Source organism: Haliaeetus albicilla, chromosome 8 (genome assembly GCF_947461875.1).
Source record: "Haliaeetus albicilla chromosome 8, bHalAlb1.1, whole genome shotgun sequence".
NCBI classification, from domain to species: Eukaryota; Metazoa; Chordata; class Aves; order Accipitriformes; family Accipitridae; genus Haliaeetus; species Haliaeetus albicilla.
Window position 1 is genome coordinate 18,272,424 of NC_091490.1, and position 16,646 is coordinate 18,289,069.

Below are 16,646 nucleotides of genomic sequence, written 5' to 3' on the forward strand. Positions count from 1 at the left end.
GTCCCTGAAGGTGCTCTGACCTCAGTTTGTCAACTTGGATGGCCAGCCCAAATTAAGAAAGTTGCTTTTTTTTGCATTATAGACAGACTCGAGGACAGAAGGACAGACCTACCTTTTTTCCCCCAGGAGGTATAAGGACTCTATGTAAATCTATGAGAAACTGAATAAAAATAATGTCCATGTGCACACACACACAAATGCTGTCAGTTCTCTATTATCCCTATCTATCTTTATTAAGACTGAAGATTAATAATGTCCCAGCATAGATATGCCCACATTAGCTCTTTGTCAGCCATTTTCGGTGTGGTAAGACATCACAGTGTGAGCATACAGCCACATGAATGCAGTTATGCTTCTTTCAAGCCTAAGCTATCTCTGAACATTGTGTAGCCAGGGTGAATACACCTGGCAAGAGCTGTCTGTCTCCGGGGAGAGCAATGCAGGAGATCCCTGGTCTTTTCTGGAAGCATTACCCACACTTTTCATTTTTCTGGATTATCTCAATGCCCTCTTATTCAAATTATGGAAAGCTAACCATAGATGAAAAGGGGTGACCTAGTTCTTGGCATATAGAACAAGTGTCTTGTTTGGAATAATATTAATAATAGCACAGTCTGTGGGGCCACGTGCCAGGCTGTGGGGAGGAATGCCTGGCAGCCGGAGGAACTCCAGGGACAGCTACCCATTGGTACTGCCACCATTGTTTGTACATCAGTTTAAAAGATATCTTTTTGTGCGTTTCAGGTCATGCAAGACAAGATAATATGCCTTCCGAAGCGCATACAGCCTTGCCAGAACCAATCTAATAGTTCAAATGTGTTTAACACAATCCCAGATACAACCCCCCTTCCTCCACCCAAGCCATCCACCCCTCCAGCTACAGTTGAAATGAAAGGACTGAAGACTGATTTGGACCTTCAGCAGTACAGCTTTATAAATCAGGTGTGCTATGAACGTGCTCTGCACTGGTATGCCAAGTATTTCCCTTATCTTGTCCTTATACACACACTGGTCTTCATGCTGTGTAGTAACTTTTGGTTCAAATTCCCTGGATCGAGCTCCAAAATTGAACACTTCATTTCAATACTCGGGAAATGTTTCGATTCTCCCTGGACAACAAGAGCCTTATCCGAAGTGTCAGGGGAAGACTCTGAAGAGAAAGATAACAGGAAGAACAACGTAAGCAAGTCTAATACTATCCAGCCAAGCACTGAAGGCACTTTGGTCAAGACACAGTCTTTAAAATCAATCCCTGAGAAGTTAGTTGTGGATAAGGGAACACCTGGGGCATTAGATAAGAAAGAAGGTGAGCAGGCCAAAGCACTGTTTGAAAAGGTGAAGAAATTTAGACTGCATGTTGAGGAGGGTGATATACTCTATGTCATGTACGTTCGCCAGACTGTCCTTAAGGTAATTAAATTCCTTATTATTATTGCTTACAATACAGCACTTGTCTCAGAAGTTAATTTTACAGTAGTCTGTAACGTTGATATTGAAGACATGACAGGATATAAGAATTTTTGCTGTAATCACACGATGGCACATCTGTTCTCTAAACTTTCTTACTGCTACCTGTGCTTTGTAAGCATCTATGGCCTCACATGCCTTTATACCCTATACTGGTTGTTCTACCGTTCACTGAAAGAATATTCTTTTGAATATGTTCGGCAAGAGACAGGAATTGATGATATCCCAGATGTCAAGAATGACTTTGCTTTTATGCTTCATATGATCGATCAGTATGATCCTCTCTATTCCAAGCGGTTTGCTGTCTTCCTGTCTGAAGTCAGTGAAAATAAGCTGAAACAGCTGAACCTAAACAATGAGTGGACTGCAGATAAACTGCGACAGAGGCTACAGACAAATTCCCATAGCCATTTGGAGCTACAGCTTTTCATGCTCTCTGGACTACCAGACACAGTTTTTGAAATTACTGAGCTGCAGTCGTTAAAACTTGAAATAATTAATAACGTAATGATACCAGCAACCATTGCACAGCTGGACAATCTCCAGGAGCTCTCGTTGCACCAGTGCTCTGTGAAGATCCACAGTGCTGCCTTGGCATTTCTGAAGGAGAACCTCAAGATCTTGAGCGTCAAGTTTGATGATATCAGAGAACTTCCACACTGGATGTATGGCCTCAGAAATTTGGAAGAGCTCTATTTAATTGGCTCCCTAAGTCATGATATTTCCAAAAACATTACACTGGAGTCTTTTCGGGAACTTAAAAGCCTTAAAGTTCTTTACATAAAAAGTAATTTGTCCAAAATCCCACAATCTGCTGTTGATGTTTCTAGTCATCTGCAAAAATTGTGCATCCATAATGATGGCACTAAGTTAGTGATGCTCAACAACCTGAAGAAGATGGTCAACCTGACACAGCTGGAATTGGTTCATTGTGATTTAGAGCGTATACCGCATGCAGTCTTCAGCCTTCTTAGTCTTCAGGAATTGGATCTAAAGGAAAACAACCTCAAATCCATTGAAGAAATAGTAAGTTTTCAACATCTGCGAAAACTGACAATCCTAAAGCTATGGTACAACAGTATCACATACATCCCAGAGCATATAAAGAAACTCACTAGTCTCGAGCGGCTTTCCTTCAGCCATAACAAGATAGAGGTTCTTCCATCCCACCTATTCCTATGCAACAAAATCAGATATTTGGATTTGTCTTACAATGACATTCGCTTTATCCCACCTGAAATAGGAGTTCTGCAGAGTTTACAGTACTTTTCCATTACTTGCAACAAAGTGGAGAGCGTGCCAGATGAACTATACTTTTGCAAAAAACTTAAGACTCTAAAAATTGGGAAAAATAACTTGTCAGTCCTCTCACCTAAAATTGGTAATTTGGTATTCCTCTCCTACTTGGATATTAAAGGCAATCACTTTGAAATCCTCCCACCTGAGCTCGGTGAATGTAGAGCTCTGAAGCGAACTGGTTTCACTGTAGAGGACACCTTGTTTGAAACATTGCCTTCTGATGTCAGGGAACAAATGAAAGCTGAATAACTAACTTCCTCTCGCTCAGTTTTACAGAAATAACGCTTTTACCAAATACACTGTAGAAAGTGCATACTCCGAATATGCATTTAGTTTGTCATTATTTTTTTTTCTTTTTCAAACAAATCCTTTCTGTACAAACAAATTTGGAGTAAGGAGTACATATATTTTTAAATAAAATTTTCTTGTATTTTTTCACTGTTTTAAGATATTTTTTAAGTTTGTTTTGCCCTAAGAACAAGGGTGTCTTAATTTTACAAGGGTAACTTAATTTTTACTGGTGAAAGTAAATGGTTTTATCTGCTGATTTTTTTTTCCCTTTGCCTAATCCCAACAGGGGAACTGTGTTTAAGATGTATGCTTTGGGTTGCATAATTTGTAATAGGTGATTATATTGTCTTCCTGGTTTATCGTTAATCCCTTAGGACGTGGTCTTCATTTGGTGGTGCTGCAGGTGCTGAATGCCTTGTTTCCTCTTTTCTTCAGTGGCAGGAGAAGGTGTTCAACATCTAACAAGATCAAATCTGGGTTGACGATCCTTTTTTGTTTATGACATGGTTTTCTCAGATGGCCAAAGCAAGTAGAAAACGTTGTCTATGTATTTTAATGGGTTGGAGGGAGCATGCAGAACTCCTTCAGGGCCTTTTGGCAAGTTCAGTCTAGCTGTCCATTCACACACTGCACCGAGTAGGAGGCACTGACTGCGATTTCCTCTCTGGTGTGGGAAGAGTAAGGTCAGTTCACAGAGGAGTCAGGACCAAAGCAACTCACGTTGAAGATTTTCCAAACAGTGCAAAGGGATGCGGCTGCCCGTTTCCTGCTAACTTGAACGGAGGGGGTGCAATGAACTCACTGCGTTGGAAACATCAACCCAGCGAGATGAAACACTCTCTAGAAAAATCCCCATCATCCACTAAACACCCCGTCCTGCAAGGGAGAAAGTGCCCTCTGCCCCCCTCAGTTCACTTCCCCATTGCGACGCTTGGCACCTTGCATGAATGGGATCCAGAAAAAGTGCAATCATGTTTAGTTTGTAAAGCTTCTGACAAGGAAATAGCATCTAATACGCTCCTTAATTGAGCTTGGGTATCATATAACCAAGCTCAGCACAGGAACATTTGCAGATTTGCAAAAATGAGATTAAATGACTACATTAACTTCTCAAAAGTCTCAGCCTACCATAGGATGGTGATGAAGGCTATGTTTTCATCTCCCAGCTAGTAATTAAACCAGAATTCATACAGTTGGAAGTCTGCTTTTTAAAATAATGTAATAATCTGTAGTGATTATGCATCAGGTTGGGAACTTTATTCTCTGAAGCCATGTTCAGTTGTTTATTTAATCCAGCCATTTGCTTTCTTTTAGGCAAGTTTGGCAGGTATATGATAACTCATGTGCGGCTCGCAAGCTAATTTAAGCTAATAAAAAATAACCGTATGATACTAAAATATTTTGCTGGGAGGACATCTCTTCATCCTATCCAGCAACACATATTTGAGTCAGATGCAGGCACTGGATAAATGCTTTGCAAGAATAGCTAGAAATAAGTACTTCTTTCTCTAGGAGGCAACACTGTTCTTAAATTGCAGAGGTTGAGTTGCTAATTGTTTAAAGTTATGTAAAATAATTGTTTGATGATTGTCAGGTTGGTTGCTCTTAAATGTTTTCTAACTGCCTGTTGAGTGTCTTGAGCTACAGTTAATCTGAGTTCTTGAGCTTGGTACAAAAGCATACTGTTGTTTTTAAGAGTCTGACTTATAAAGGTGGGGAGGCGAACTAAAATGAGAATTTCCTCATTAATCCAGGGTGTGCTATGCAATCTGGTATGTGGGCTTGCCACAGTACCAAGTCAGACTTATTTTTTGCGCTTGGCTATGTTCTGGAGAAGATCCATCTGATTAATCAAAAATGGGTCAGGCATGAAGGAATCAAAGCAAGCTTTTTTGAAGGGGTTTGATTTAGTTCTGTTAAAGACCTCTAACTGATGTAGCTATTGCGAGAGCTACTCTTAACTCATGTATGGAATGCACTTATTGGAACAGCTTGGCAGTATGTATATTCTAAATGTATTTCACTTTGATGTAATGTGAGGGAGAGAAATGTTTCATTGCTCATATTAGCCTAATTATGTAAACCAAAGTGCTGTTGTCCCTGATGAATGTAAACTGTTTAAAATGTCCAAGTAATCAGTGGAGCTGTATAGTTCTCTTACTTAGATTTGAAATATGGGATTACATTTAAAGTTTTTTAAAAAAATCTTTATATTCCTAGATGTAGCATTTTAAATCCCTAATTTATTTTGTGTCTAATGTTGTTTCATGTGTAGGTTGTGGTCTATTTTCTGAATGGAAGTTGTGCACACCTCATAACTGAAGGTTGGAGACTTGTTCTGTGCCATTTTTGTAAATACATCACTTAGGGGATGCTGGGGTTTTGTTTGTTACTGATTATACTTATACCAGTGCAACCCCTCATGTGGACACAGTTACATGAGTATGAAGTGCCTTGTGCTGGCATATCTTTATTCACTTTGATAGGAATAAACTATACCGGTCTAAGCACTTTTGCACTAATAACTGTATCTTCTCCAAGGGTTTGGTCTGCTGAGACAGCTTAGTCAATCTAAGAGCTCACTGCCACCAAAAAGGGGCAGTTTGCTCCTCCTCACATGCTCCCTGTTCCTGCCAACATGTTCCAGCTGTTTGTCTTGTACCTTTACTGGTCTGGTGCTGGTCTGATCCCTTCACAGGACAAATCAGCTTTTTAAGCCAGCAGAAAACTAAGCCAGTTGAAAAAAAGGACTAATTTTCTGGTGGATCAGTTCTCCAAAGGATCAGATGGACACTAGGGTGGGAGTAGCAAGGAGACAGGACTCTGCAGCCAGGGTCTGGGCAAGGACAGGGTGGGACAAGTCACTTTGGAGGTGCTGAGCTGCTAGGTCAGTTCATCATCTTGCTGAGCCACGTGCTTGGAGAGCTGTGCTGTTTTATCTGTAGCAGGGTTAGGCAGCATGGCTTTTGTGGGTGGACAACCCTCAGGCTCACAGTGAACGCTAAAATATCACATTACTCTTAATTGCTTAAACTTAATGAAACAAACTCAGGTAGCTGCACTGTTGACTTTTCTAAACTTCTCACTGTCTGGTCTGTGGGGTGTATTTTCCAAAACCATATTACAGTATTTTAGAAATGCGTCAGCTAAGAGAAGATTGTTTCCTAATTCTGTATGACATCCAGGAAAATATGTAAAAGTGCCATATTTACTCAGTGATTCATGTACTGCTCATATGTATATTCACATGCAATGCATACTAGACTTTTCTGTGACCTATAGTATTTGACTTAGAATGGATGGACATTTTGTGGATAATACTTTAGGCATGGTTTGTATATATATACACAACGAGTTTATATAACTACTTACATTAATCAGGTGCCTAACAAGTACGACAATTCCAGAATATAAGCAAGGCATTTTACATTACTGCTCAAAAATAATACAAATCTTCCTTGGTAACGGAAGCAGAGATGACAAAGCATGCATAAAAAATAAGAAGACAGCCTTAATAGTACATGAAGCCTGAAAAGCAAATCTACTTTCTGGTCAAAATCTGGAGATGTGCATCTCCCCCTTTGTCAAAATTATGATGGATGTTTGTGCTGACCTCTTGCATCTAACCAGCTAACAACTTTTGCAAATTCTGATTGGAAAGCACCTGCTCCAAGTCTCATATCACATTTCTGGCACTTCCAATAATTCGTGTGCTTAAGTGATGACGAGCCCTGTAAGAATGCCAAGGAAAAACTTTGAAATTTGACCAAATGGACAAACTTCTTAATTCTGTAGCAAGAATCTTAATATGATAATAGACCTGCACAGTGTTCCGTTGCGATATAGTACACCCAGAAAAAATGGAAATAAAATCCTCTTTTGTAATAATGAACATTGTCAGACTGCCATGTGATTATTTGTTTGGGAAACATTTTGTTTCTGGGTTACCTAAAGATCAAACATAACCATCTTTTGGATTTGATCCCTTGGGAGCGAAGTCAGGAAAATATGCTTGAAAAAACATCATTAGACTTGACAGGATTTATAGCCGCATGGTCTCGCTTCCTGTGCACCTCCTTCCATCCCCTCACTCTGGCAGCCAGCTCAATGGCCAGCAAAGAAACCACACCGCGGAAGCAGCTCCCCCGCTCCGGTCCCCGTGCTCTGCCAGGGCTGGTGGGGGATGCCGGGGGCCCTGCTAGCCTGGGCTCCCGCACCGGCCCCCACGCAGCCAGCGGCCAGGGGCGCGAGGGCTCCCAGCTCCCCCCCGTCACGTGCCTGCACCACTGAGGGAAATGGTGCTGCTAGTCCTTGTATCTGACGTAAACCCTTGTAAATCTCCCGACCAAAGGCGACGGGCTTGTGCTGCCTGGATTTGGCATGGGACATTTTCCTGTTTTCTCTGTATCTTTAAGGTGGAAGCAATAATGTGCTTCAGTTTTGGGTTTTTTATACCGAGACAACACTGTCCTGCCGAGATGGAGCAAGAAACGCTCCTCTCTGGTCCTTGTGGTCTCAGGGAGAGGAGGGCAGTGGTAAGCACAGCAGCCTGAGTTGGCTTTGTCTCTCGATGAGCCCCAGCAGGGAGCTGGCACCCAGGACATGCTGCCCTTGGGGCACGATGGGCCTCACGGAGGAGTAGAGGAAGCCTTGCTGATGAAGAAGATGCGGAGGGCTGGGAAAGCTGGTCCACTCCTCGCAGCCCTGCTGCTTCCCACCAGCCCCACAGGAGATACCATCTTGGGGCCGCACCCAGCGGGATGGGAATGACGGCGCAGGTGAAACCACCGCGGGGATCCCTGAGGCGATGAGATCACACTGCTGGAGCAGATGTCGCCCTGTTTATTAAGTGTGCTGGTGGCAGGAGATGTTCGTGGCCCGAGTTAGCTGAGCACCAACAAACTTCTTTCAGTCTCCTGAACACGCGTGCTGAGGAGCAGGAGTTAACCGGAGCAGATACCGTGCCCTGAGAAACCCCCGCCCCGCAGCCCGGGGGGCTCCCAGGGCACAAGCCCACCAGCAGCTACATCATCTGCTTGCCAGCAAGCAGCAACCCTAGGCCAGTTTGTCCTTCACTTCACACTGAATAGTTACTGGGAATTCCCAATTACTGTGACCATTTGCTCGTGTCTTCATATATTTCATTCGATGGCGCGGGCGATGGTAAGAACGTTGCATGTCTGTCCTCTTTTCTGCTTTGGAGCATACATGAAGCTCTGAAGATTCAGATGAAGAAGCAGCAGTTTCTGTTTCTCTTTTTTTTCACCTGTGATTGCCTCAGAAATACCCCTCACGCCAAGGGTGCAGGTCTTCCCCGCTGCTGCCTCCATCCCCATGAGCAACAGGTGCGTGGGAGCGATGGCCCACAGGTGAAGGCCGGGGCTGCCGCAGGAGCGCGGAGGCAGGAGCGGGTCTGCCGGGAGGGCGAGGATGAGCCCCTTGGCCGCCTCCCCGCTGGGCCAGGGCCAGGGCCAGGGCCAGGGCAGGGCCGGGCCGGGCAGGCGGTGTCCCGCCGGCGGGGCGGCTCGGCGCAGCAGGTCTCTGCAGGTCCACCTCCACCCATGGGCGCTCGCACGCCCCAGGCTCAGCTCCTGATTTCCCATCGCGCTTCCTGCCCTTCGTCATGCCCTTGTCTGTAGCGCTGGGTGCAGAAGACCTGACAGACAAATCTGGGCTGGACCTGCCCCGTCCCTACGGAGATCAGAGAGGGCTGGTGTGCCGCAGGGGGGTGTGAGGTTTGGCAGATGTGGTGGATGGCAATGGCCCCAGAGCTCCCACATAAGGAAGCCCAGACCAGCATGAGGACCTCGCTCCTGTCCTCTGGCTCTAGGCACACGTCTGAGGGAGCTTGTGCTGGCAGAGAAGTTGTGTTTTTATCGCTGTCTCAATACGAAATAGGCTGTGTTGTGACTGGGCTGCGGCTGACGGCTTTGGCTCTGGCAGGGAAATTGTGAGGCTGCTTGTGGTGGTTGGTGGGGCCATGCTGGGTCCTCACATGTGGGCTGTCTGCGGGTGGACAGGTCTGAAATGGAGCTGGCTTTCAGAGCAGGGCTTCCTCCACCTGTCCTGGGCCAGGGAAGGACCGAGTATGCCCAGAGGTTGCGCTTCCAATACGAAAACCTCAGGGAGCGCAACCATCATGGCCAGTGGGGTTTGGTGGCTTTTGACCAGGGCCAGCCTCCCAGATACTACCATGGGCAGCACTGGCAAGGTGTGCGATCCCAGGGCATGGAGTAAAACACCTACGTTGCAGGCAAGCTTGAACCATTCTGCTATCAAGCATGATTTTATCAGCCCATCCTCTACTCTGCTGCCAAGGTTTATGAAGTTGCACCTAAACTGGGGGGTCTGGGTAGCACATCCAGCAGCATCCTTGATGTGGCAAGGTGGCAGGGCATGGGCATTGGCAACGGTAATAGCAAGATGGTGCTTCCTTCAAAACCAATGTCAACGGGCCAAATCGGACATGTGTAACCGTGTCCCTTTACAGTGCTGCAATGTATAGCTTATACTAAAAGTGGACTCTTAGCTACTTCAGACAGCTGGAAGGTCCCCCGGGAACACAAGAGACGTGGCAAGGGAATTTAGGACTGCCAGATGCATGGAGAGCCCCAGAGCATGCAAAGATTTCAGCAAGGATTCACTTGCTAGTAGTACATGTGTTGCTGCCAGCCTGGTGTGATACTGCAGAACATGTGCTGACTTGATTTGTTGTGCTTTTACATTGCTGGAGTAAGAGGGCTACTAAGCTGTCTGTTGGAGGTATTTTGTCACATGAATTTTATGGACTGTGGTAAATAAGTGTTGATGTTTTGCTGAATTAAAATTGAATTTAAATGTAACCCTTGTTTCTTGCCAGTTGGGGTCATGTGGCACTGTTAGCCTGGCTTGTGGAGACTGCCTGCAGTTCTATTTATTTAGTAAAATATTTTGGCAAAGCTGTGGCATCCTGTTTCCTTGCTGTAAGCAGAGAGAAAAAAGTAGTTAAAGAAGCACAGAACTCCAGTACAGTCACAAGGTACCTTTAGGAACACGTTGCTGGCTACAGCTAGAAGCTAAATAAGATTTTTACAAGTCCAGAACAAGTTGCAAACAAAACCACAGAGCAAAGTAATCCCCTCGGCAAAGAGAAACTTTAGGAAGCTGAAGTGCCAGGAATGAATGCAGGCAGGATCAGTGCTGGTGGGAGCTGCAACCTCATTTACCCCCGTTTGTCCCTCTCCTGAGGCGTGCAATGCTTTGCAGTGCAGGGGTGGAGAGGGACAGGCTCGCTGTGGTGGGGTACAGGACAGCTGAAAGGAGCAGAGCTGCACCTCTTCCCTGTGTTTTGAAGGTGATGCTACCCGTTAGGCAGTTTCTTTGCCCACTTGACTGCAGCATTTCCATGCTGGGTGTGCTGAGTAGGAGACTGCCAGGCTCAAAGGGACAGAATTTATTATTTTCTTTAAATATAAGAAATCTATTGTTACATCCTCACTGCAAGGGCTCAGTGTGCAACCTGTGGCTTTTTGGGAACACTGACCCTTCTCACTGTCACCACCAGCATGTCAGAACCCGTCTGTGGACTCTGAGCAAGGTAGGACATGGTAAATAAATACCATTACAGCTGTGCTCCCAGCTGGTGGCTATAATGCTCCTTGAAAACACAGCCTAACCCTTGGGGGATTTTACCCCCATTGCTTCAATGTCCTGAAAAGCTTCTACGAAGCCAAGGACCTGGGCATTTGTTCCAAACCAGACAGCTTATCAGGGGCATGAATTGATTGAATAGAAGAGAAAAGTAACTTTCTGAGCTGGTGGAAATGGCTTTGCAAAGCCTGGTACTTGCCCAGTGGAAGAGCAACCAAGTGGTCCTGCCAGTTGAGGGCTGGCGGTCGAGTAGGCAGTGCCAGCTCCTCCTGCCCGAGCGGCCCTTCCCAGAAGCTCAGCACGGACACCCTTATAAGCTGCTGGAGGAACTGCCGAGCATATGCTTTGCCTTCACCACCAATTATTTCTGCAGAAGCTGTGAAAACAGAGAGGAACTGCTTCCAAACTGCTGATTGCACCTGATGTCAGAAACCAGCTGCACAAAGGGCTCGCCCCAGCAGGCACCAGCATCCGGGCACCTCCGGCATCAATGGTCTAGCTCTGCCACAGGAGCCACGCCGTTCACAACTCCTCCAGAGCTCTGGGACCCCTTTCTTAGCACCATAACCCACACTCTCCTGTGAGCACGCAAGTACTTGTGGGTGTTTTCTTCAGGGAAGTGAGGCTAGGACTTGGTGAGTGAGCAACCGGTGCATCAACAGGAGCTTGAGCTTGTACCTACTCATCAGTGGAGGTTTGCCATAAATCTCCCAAAGCAAAAGATCTTTCGTAGGAAACCTGTGAAAAGGACCTGAAAGGAAAACTCAGCGCTCATCAAGCCTCTGAGGGGAGCAAATATAAGCTTGCAGGCCTGGAAAAAAGTGAGGTGATGAGGCAGGGGGCTGCTCTGTCCCGTGGGGTGTGACAATACCCATGGTGGGGAAGGGTGCTGCTGGCCCCAATGCTGCAAGGGCACCTGAGTGCTCGGGGGTTATGTGGCTTTTTCACGAACAGGGCAGCAGCAGCAGGGCAAACTCTTTGTAGAAGAGTAAAGGTTTTTGCAGTCATTGAAGAGAGTGCTGTGGCCTGGGGAGCGAGGGACCGGTAAAAAGGTGTTTTGTTGGGACTTGGACTTCTCCTGGGCTTGTGTTGACACCGGCAGGGCTGGAGCTCTCCCTTGGCAGGGAGCAGGGAAATGGAGGAAGCAGATGTGTTGCCATGGCAATGCAGGGAGCAGCCGCCATTGGCACAAGACTCCTTTTGGGCCGCTTTTCAGCCACGCTGAGAACCAGTCAGAGGACTCTGCCTCAGGTGCTCTGGAAGGTCCACGGCCACCCACAGCCAGGTGGGCACCCCTCACCTTGGGTGAGGTGGTGGGTCGGGGTGGCTGCAGCCCTTATACCAACGGCCAGACTGTGGCACTGGGCTCCCACTGCCACCCCCCAGCACCAGGTTTGCCACTGGGACACTTGGAGCTTTCATTAAAAAAAAAAAAAAAGCCTGCGTTTACTTAAACTTCTTTTCTTTCCAGCTTTGCAGCTCTGATTCCCATTAGGTAGGCTTCAAAGGTCCTCATTCATAAGGGTGCAGGAGGCTAAGTCATGCTCTCTGGGGGAAGTTACACCTAAATATGAAAAATGTGACTGCCCAAAATCACAGATTTTAGACCACATTTTTTCTGTGTCCCAAGTCTTGCAAAATATTTACTGATAATTTTTTTTTCACAAAAAAATCAGATTCCTTTAGCGGGCCAGTAGATGACCAAAGTGGTGACTTTCCCAAAGCCTGTCTCCCCCTCGTGCTCCTGGCACCCCAAGGCTGGAGCACAGGGCACCAAGGGTCCCCATGCATCATCTCACCAGAGAGGGCAACAAGCCTTAAAACACCAGGAGTGAGGGCTGTGTGGCAGAGGGCAGGTGAGGGCAGGTGAGGCCAGCTGAGGTGCGCCCGGTGTCACCGACAGCTCTCCTCTCCACTGCTGCAGGTGTGCTCAGGCCTGCCAGGAACCGGTCCTGTCTGTCTTAGTCTTTGCCGAGGATATTTTAAACAGGCATTAGAGGATGAGGAATAATTGCTGACTGAACTAATCAGTAGGCTCCAGGGGTAGGATGTTCAGTGGTACAGTTAGGTCCCTCTGCCTTGGACCTCTGGGGTGGCTGCTTCCCCCTCCTTTGGCTCCTTTCTGCGTCCTTTGGCTGGAGGTGGAAGGTGAACAGTAATGATGTGATGCTCGGTCCCAAGCAGCTAAAAGGAGGTGAGACGATCCCTACCCAAACGACTTACAGTCGGATACTGCCGTCCCTGGTGTTCAAGGGTGCTTGATCCCAGCAGTCAGGTGTAACCCTCTATGCAGCACAGGCCAGCTGAAAAATTCTAGCCAGGATTTTGGTATGTGCTGAGACACTATCCAAACAAAAGTGAGCAATGTCCCTCCGAGTCAATAATTAATAATGTGTGTGTGGATGTTTTCCCTTGACAACAGCACAGTCGAGCTTTAGCCTTATCTAAATCTGTCATGGTTTAACCCCAGCCAGCAACTAAGCACCACGCAGCTGCTTGCTTACTCCTCCCCCCTCCCAGTGGGATGGGGAGAGAATCGGGAAAAAAAGTAAAACTCATGGGTTGAGATAAAAACAGTTTAATAACTAAACTAAACTAAAATATAATAATAATAACAACAACAATAATAATTGTAATGAAAAGGAATATAACAAAAAGAGAGAGAGAGAAAACCCAAGAAAGACAAGTGATGCACAATGCAATTGTTTATCACCTGCTGACCGATGCTCGAGCAGCGATCCGCCCCTCCTGGCCAACTCCCCCCGGTTTATATACTGAGCATGACGGTCTATGGTATGGAATATGCCTTTGGCTAGTTTGGGTCCGCTGTCCCGGCTGTGCCTCCTCCCAGCTTCTTGTGCACCTGCTTGCTGGCAGAGCACGGGAAACTGAAAAATCCTTAACTTAGGATAAGCGCTACTTAGCAACAGCTATAACATCGGTGTGTTATCAGCAATATTCTCACACTAAATCCAAAACACAGCACTGTATCAGCTACTAGGAAGAAAATTAACTCTATCCCAGCCGAAACCAGGACAAAATCTCATTTAACCAGCTTTCCAAGATAGTTTTAAAAAAGTGACTTGAAACTGCATTGAAATGCATCCATTTGAGATTTCATCCAGTACTTGTTTAGAAGTTATGCCTGAGAGATCTGCCTAACGTATGAGTATGTTTTTCTTACACATTGACTGCCTTGATATTTTACCATTGGTGATCACTCAACTGTTGGGATCTGTGATAATGATGATGTAGAAACAAGGCCAGCAAGGAATTCAGAAAGAGTACAAACAAATGGCCCAAAGCTGCCTCCACCCCAAGCACACTTCCATTTTTCACACCCTTTTTCTCTACAGCGTAGAAGGCTCTTAACACTCTGTAAGTACATGTTTACCATTGCTTCAGGCCTCCAAAGGCATCCCGCATTAAACCATCTCTCATTATATAAGAAATGTTTCCAGTTTTAGGAGCCTTTAAAGTGAATTCCATTAATGTTGCGCTTCTACTAGTCCTGCAGCTATCTCACTGGGTTTTGTTCCCATCTTTACATGTGCCTTGGGTGCTTTGGTTGCCTTCCAAGATAGCGAGACTGAGTCCCTGTTTTTTTAATAACGTGGTGTTCCCGAGCACTTTGTTTTCAGGTCTTTAATGTATTGTTTGCCATGGGTGCACAGATAATGCAATAGGTGCCAGATTTATTATCCCTTATGGAGATTCTGTGAATTTTTTCCCCACTGCAGTCCACATGAAGAAGTTTGTTTATTCTGCAAAACTTCAAAGCATTCAAATTTAAACATTTTGCTTTCTCTTTTATGGCTGTGGTAAAGAGAGGTGAGACCTTAGGGTGTGGGCCTCTTCCACAGTGTCACTGACGGGCAGCAGATATTACGGAGACCGGGGGAAACGGGGGACACACCAAGCAACATCTTGTAAGGGTAAAGGGCATGGGCTGAGGTGAGGAGCACACTGAGCACTGCTGCCGTCGGAGATAGCAGGAGCTGAGAGGCCTCAGCCCTCGCATGGCGCTGGCTTGTGCGGCAGGGGACGGGTGATGGTTCCTCTCCAGCTTAGGGCCCTTTCTGGGGTGAAAAAAGCAGAATTCACTAAAAATGCTGCTGAGGGCAGGATTGGAGAAGCGTCTCTCCTTCCTTTGCTAATTAACTCACTGGGCACACACTGAGCATGATGCTAGCCATTGCCCCAGGAGGGGGGTTGTGTCTGGTCCCACGTGTGGGACACCCATGCTAGGAGGGCCCCTGCCAGGGCTCAACCTACACATGGAAGTCAGAGCCTAGTACCCAGCATCTCACTTGCTGCCCTGCCAACAGCCACTCTGTGACTCTCTGCTATCTCCATCCCCACCTTCGGCATGGGGGAGCATTTAAAGGAGTTTGTCAGGCTGACAAGAGTTGATGTAAAATACTCCAAGATCCTCGGGTAGAATCCACTGATAAAATAACCTGTTATAGCTCTACATCTCAGCAGACTTCCCTGAAAATCTCTCCATGTGCAGCAATGCAGGGGTGTGTGCAGCCAGCAGTGTTGGTAAGGGGGGTCTTTCTACTTTCCATGTATAACAGATCCTGATTTTATCCAGGTGACAGCTGCATATACACCAGATAGTAATTAATCTGATGTGCCATGGTAGGAAATGTAGTTCCATCCCTTGTGCAAAGATAACCTCCACTTCTTCTCTACTGCTTTATACATTACCACCAGCACATGTCCCCAGAAGTGTCCACGCTGTGGTGGCCTATATCTCAGTGATGTGAGACGGCTTCCCCCAGCTGCCCATGCTGGGCAGGGGCTGGGTTCACCCATCAAGTCCCTCCAGGGCTTTCCAGCTCAGTGAAGTTCCCAAGCAGCTGGGCTGCAAAAGAGGCTGGCAGAGGCCAAGTAAAGCGGGTAGGTGACAGAGCAGGGCAGGAGCCCTTGGCAGCGTAGATGCGCCCTGTAACAGCAACACACCAGTTCGATTTGCTTGCTTTTGGGCTCGCCTCCTCTTCCCTCAGCTTCCTCTGTTGGAATCCCAGCTGTGCCTGTGCCCGGGTCTCGCTGTGCCTGGCTCTGCACTGCCCCGCGCAGCTGTGGCTGGCTCCCATGGCATGGAAGGGCAGCAGCCGGCGGGGTCACGGAAAGCAGAGCGGGGCATTGAATGGGTTCCAAGGTGGGAGGGCTGTGCGGTCTTCTGGGGGCAGGGAGCCCGGGCTCCCACCCCTTAGGGTGTCCCTGGCTGGCTTTGGGGATCACAGCAACCCCAGCCCCGGGGTGTGCACCAGGGAGGGCTACAGGGACCCAGCTGCAAATGGCAGTGCTGAAAGCCTGGGTGGAAGAGGAAGGAGGTTTTCCTGCTGTTCTTGGTTTCGTTTCTTTCTTCATAATTAAAATCCGACAGGTATCTAGGGGAAGCTCTTATCCTTGATATCATTCCTCTTAAATCCTTCTCTTTTTCCCCTCCGTGCACTTTGAAAGTTTTTTTAATTCCCTTGTGTGTCTCCCAAAGCTTCTCCCTTTCCTTGTTCCCCATCATTGAGGGGAAAAAAAAGTCCCTAAACCAAAAACAACAACAATGAATTAAATAAATAACCCAGACTTACAGGAAAAGCTCAGCTATTTTTTAACTTCCTCTCCCTAACTTTATTTTTGGCTCCTTCAGTGCCCAGTGTCTTCTGCCACCCACTTCTGCGCTTGGGTGCATTCACAGGCAAAGCCAGAGGGGTGCAGAGCGGGGGCCCGCCAGGATCCTCCCAGGGCATGCTAACCTCGCTACCTTCTTGACAGGTCAAGGTACTTCCCCAGGGAGTGGGGAAAGAGAGATTTTTGCTGCTGTTAAAAAGCAAAGGAAGTACCTTAGCTAGCCAGGAAATTCTCATACAAGCAGGGTACATGAACAGCAGCTCAAATGCTCACCAAATCAGAGTACCCAAAAAACTATGTCATAAAAGCAGCCCTTTATCACA

The 16,646-nt window shown here is 46.7% G+C and overlaps 1 protein-coding gene across 5 annotated transcripts in view; it reads left to right on the forward strand.

Moving 5' to 3' along the window:
- The window catches only part of LRRC8C (leucine rich repeat containing 8 VRAC subunit C), a 30,564-nt gene extending 23,615 nt beyond the window's left edge, over positions 1-6,949 (forward strand). For 4 of the 5 annotated variants that reach the window (XM_069789179.1, XM_069789178.1, XM_069789177.1 and 1 more), the window contains one exon: positions 745-6,949. In XM_069789179.1, the coding sequence (XP_069645280.1) occupies positions 745-3,015 (2,271 nt within the window). In that variant the 3' untranslated portion in view covers positions 3,016-6,949. The remainder of the gene's footprint in view (positions 1-744) is intronic. The other variant, XR_011325761.1, reaches the window with a different exon arrangement.
- Positions 6,950-16,646: the final 9,697 nt, after the last annotated feature.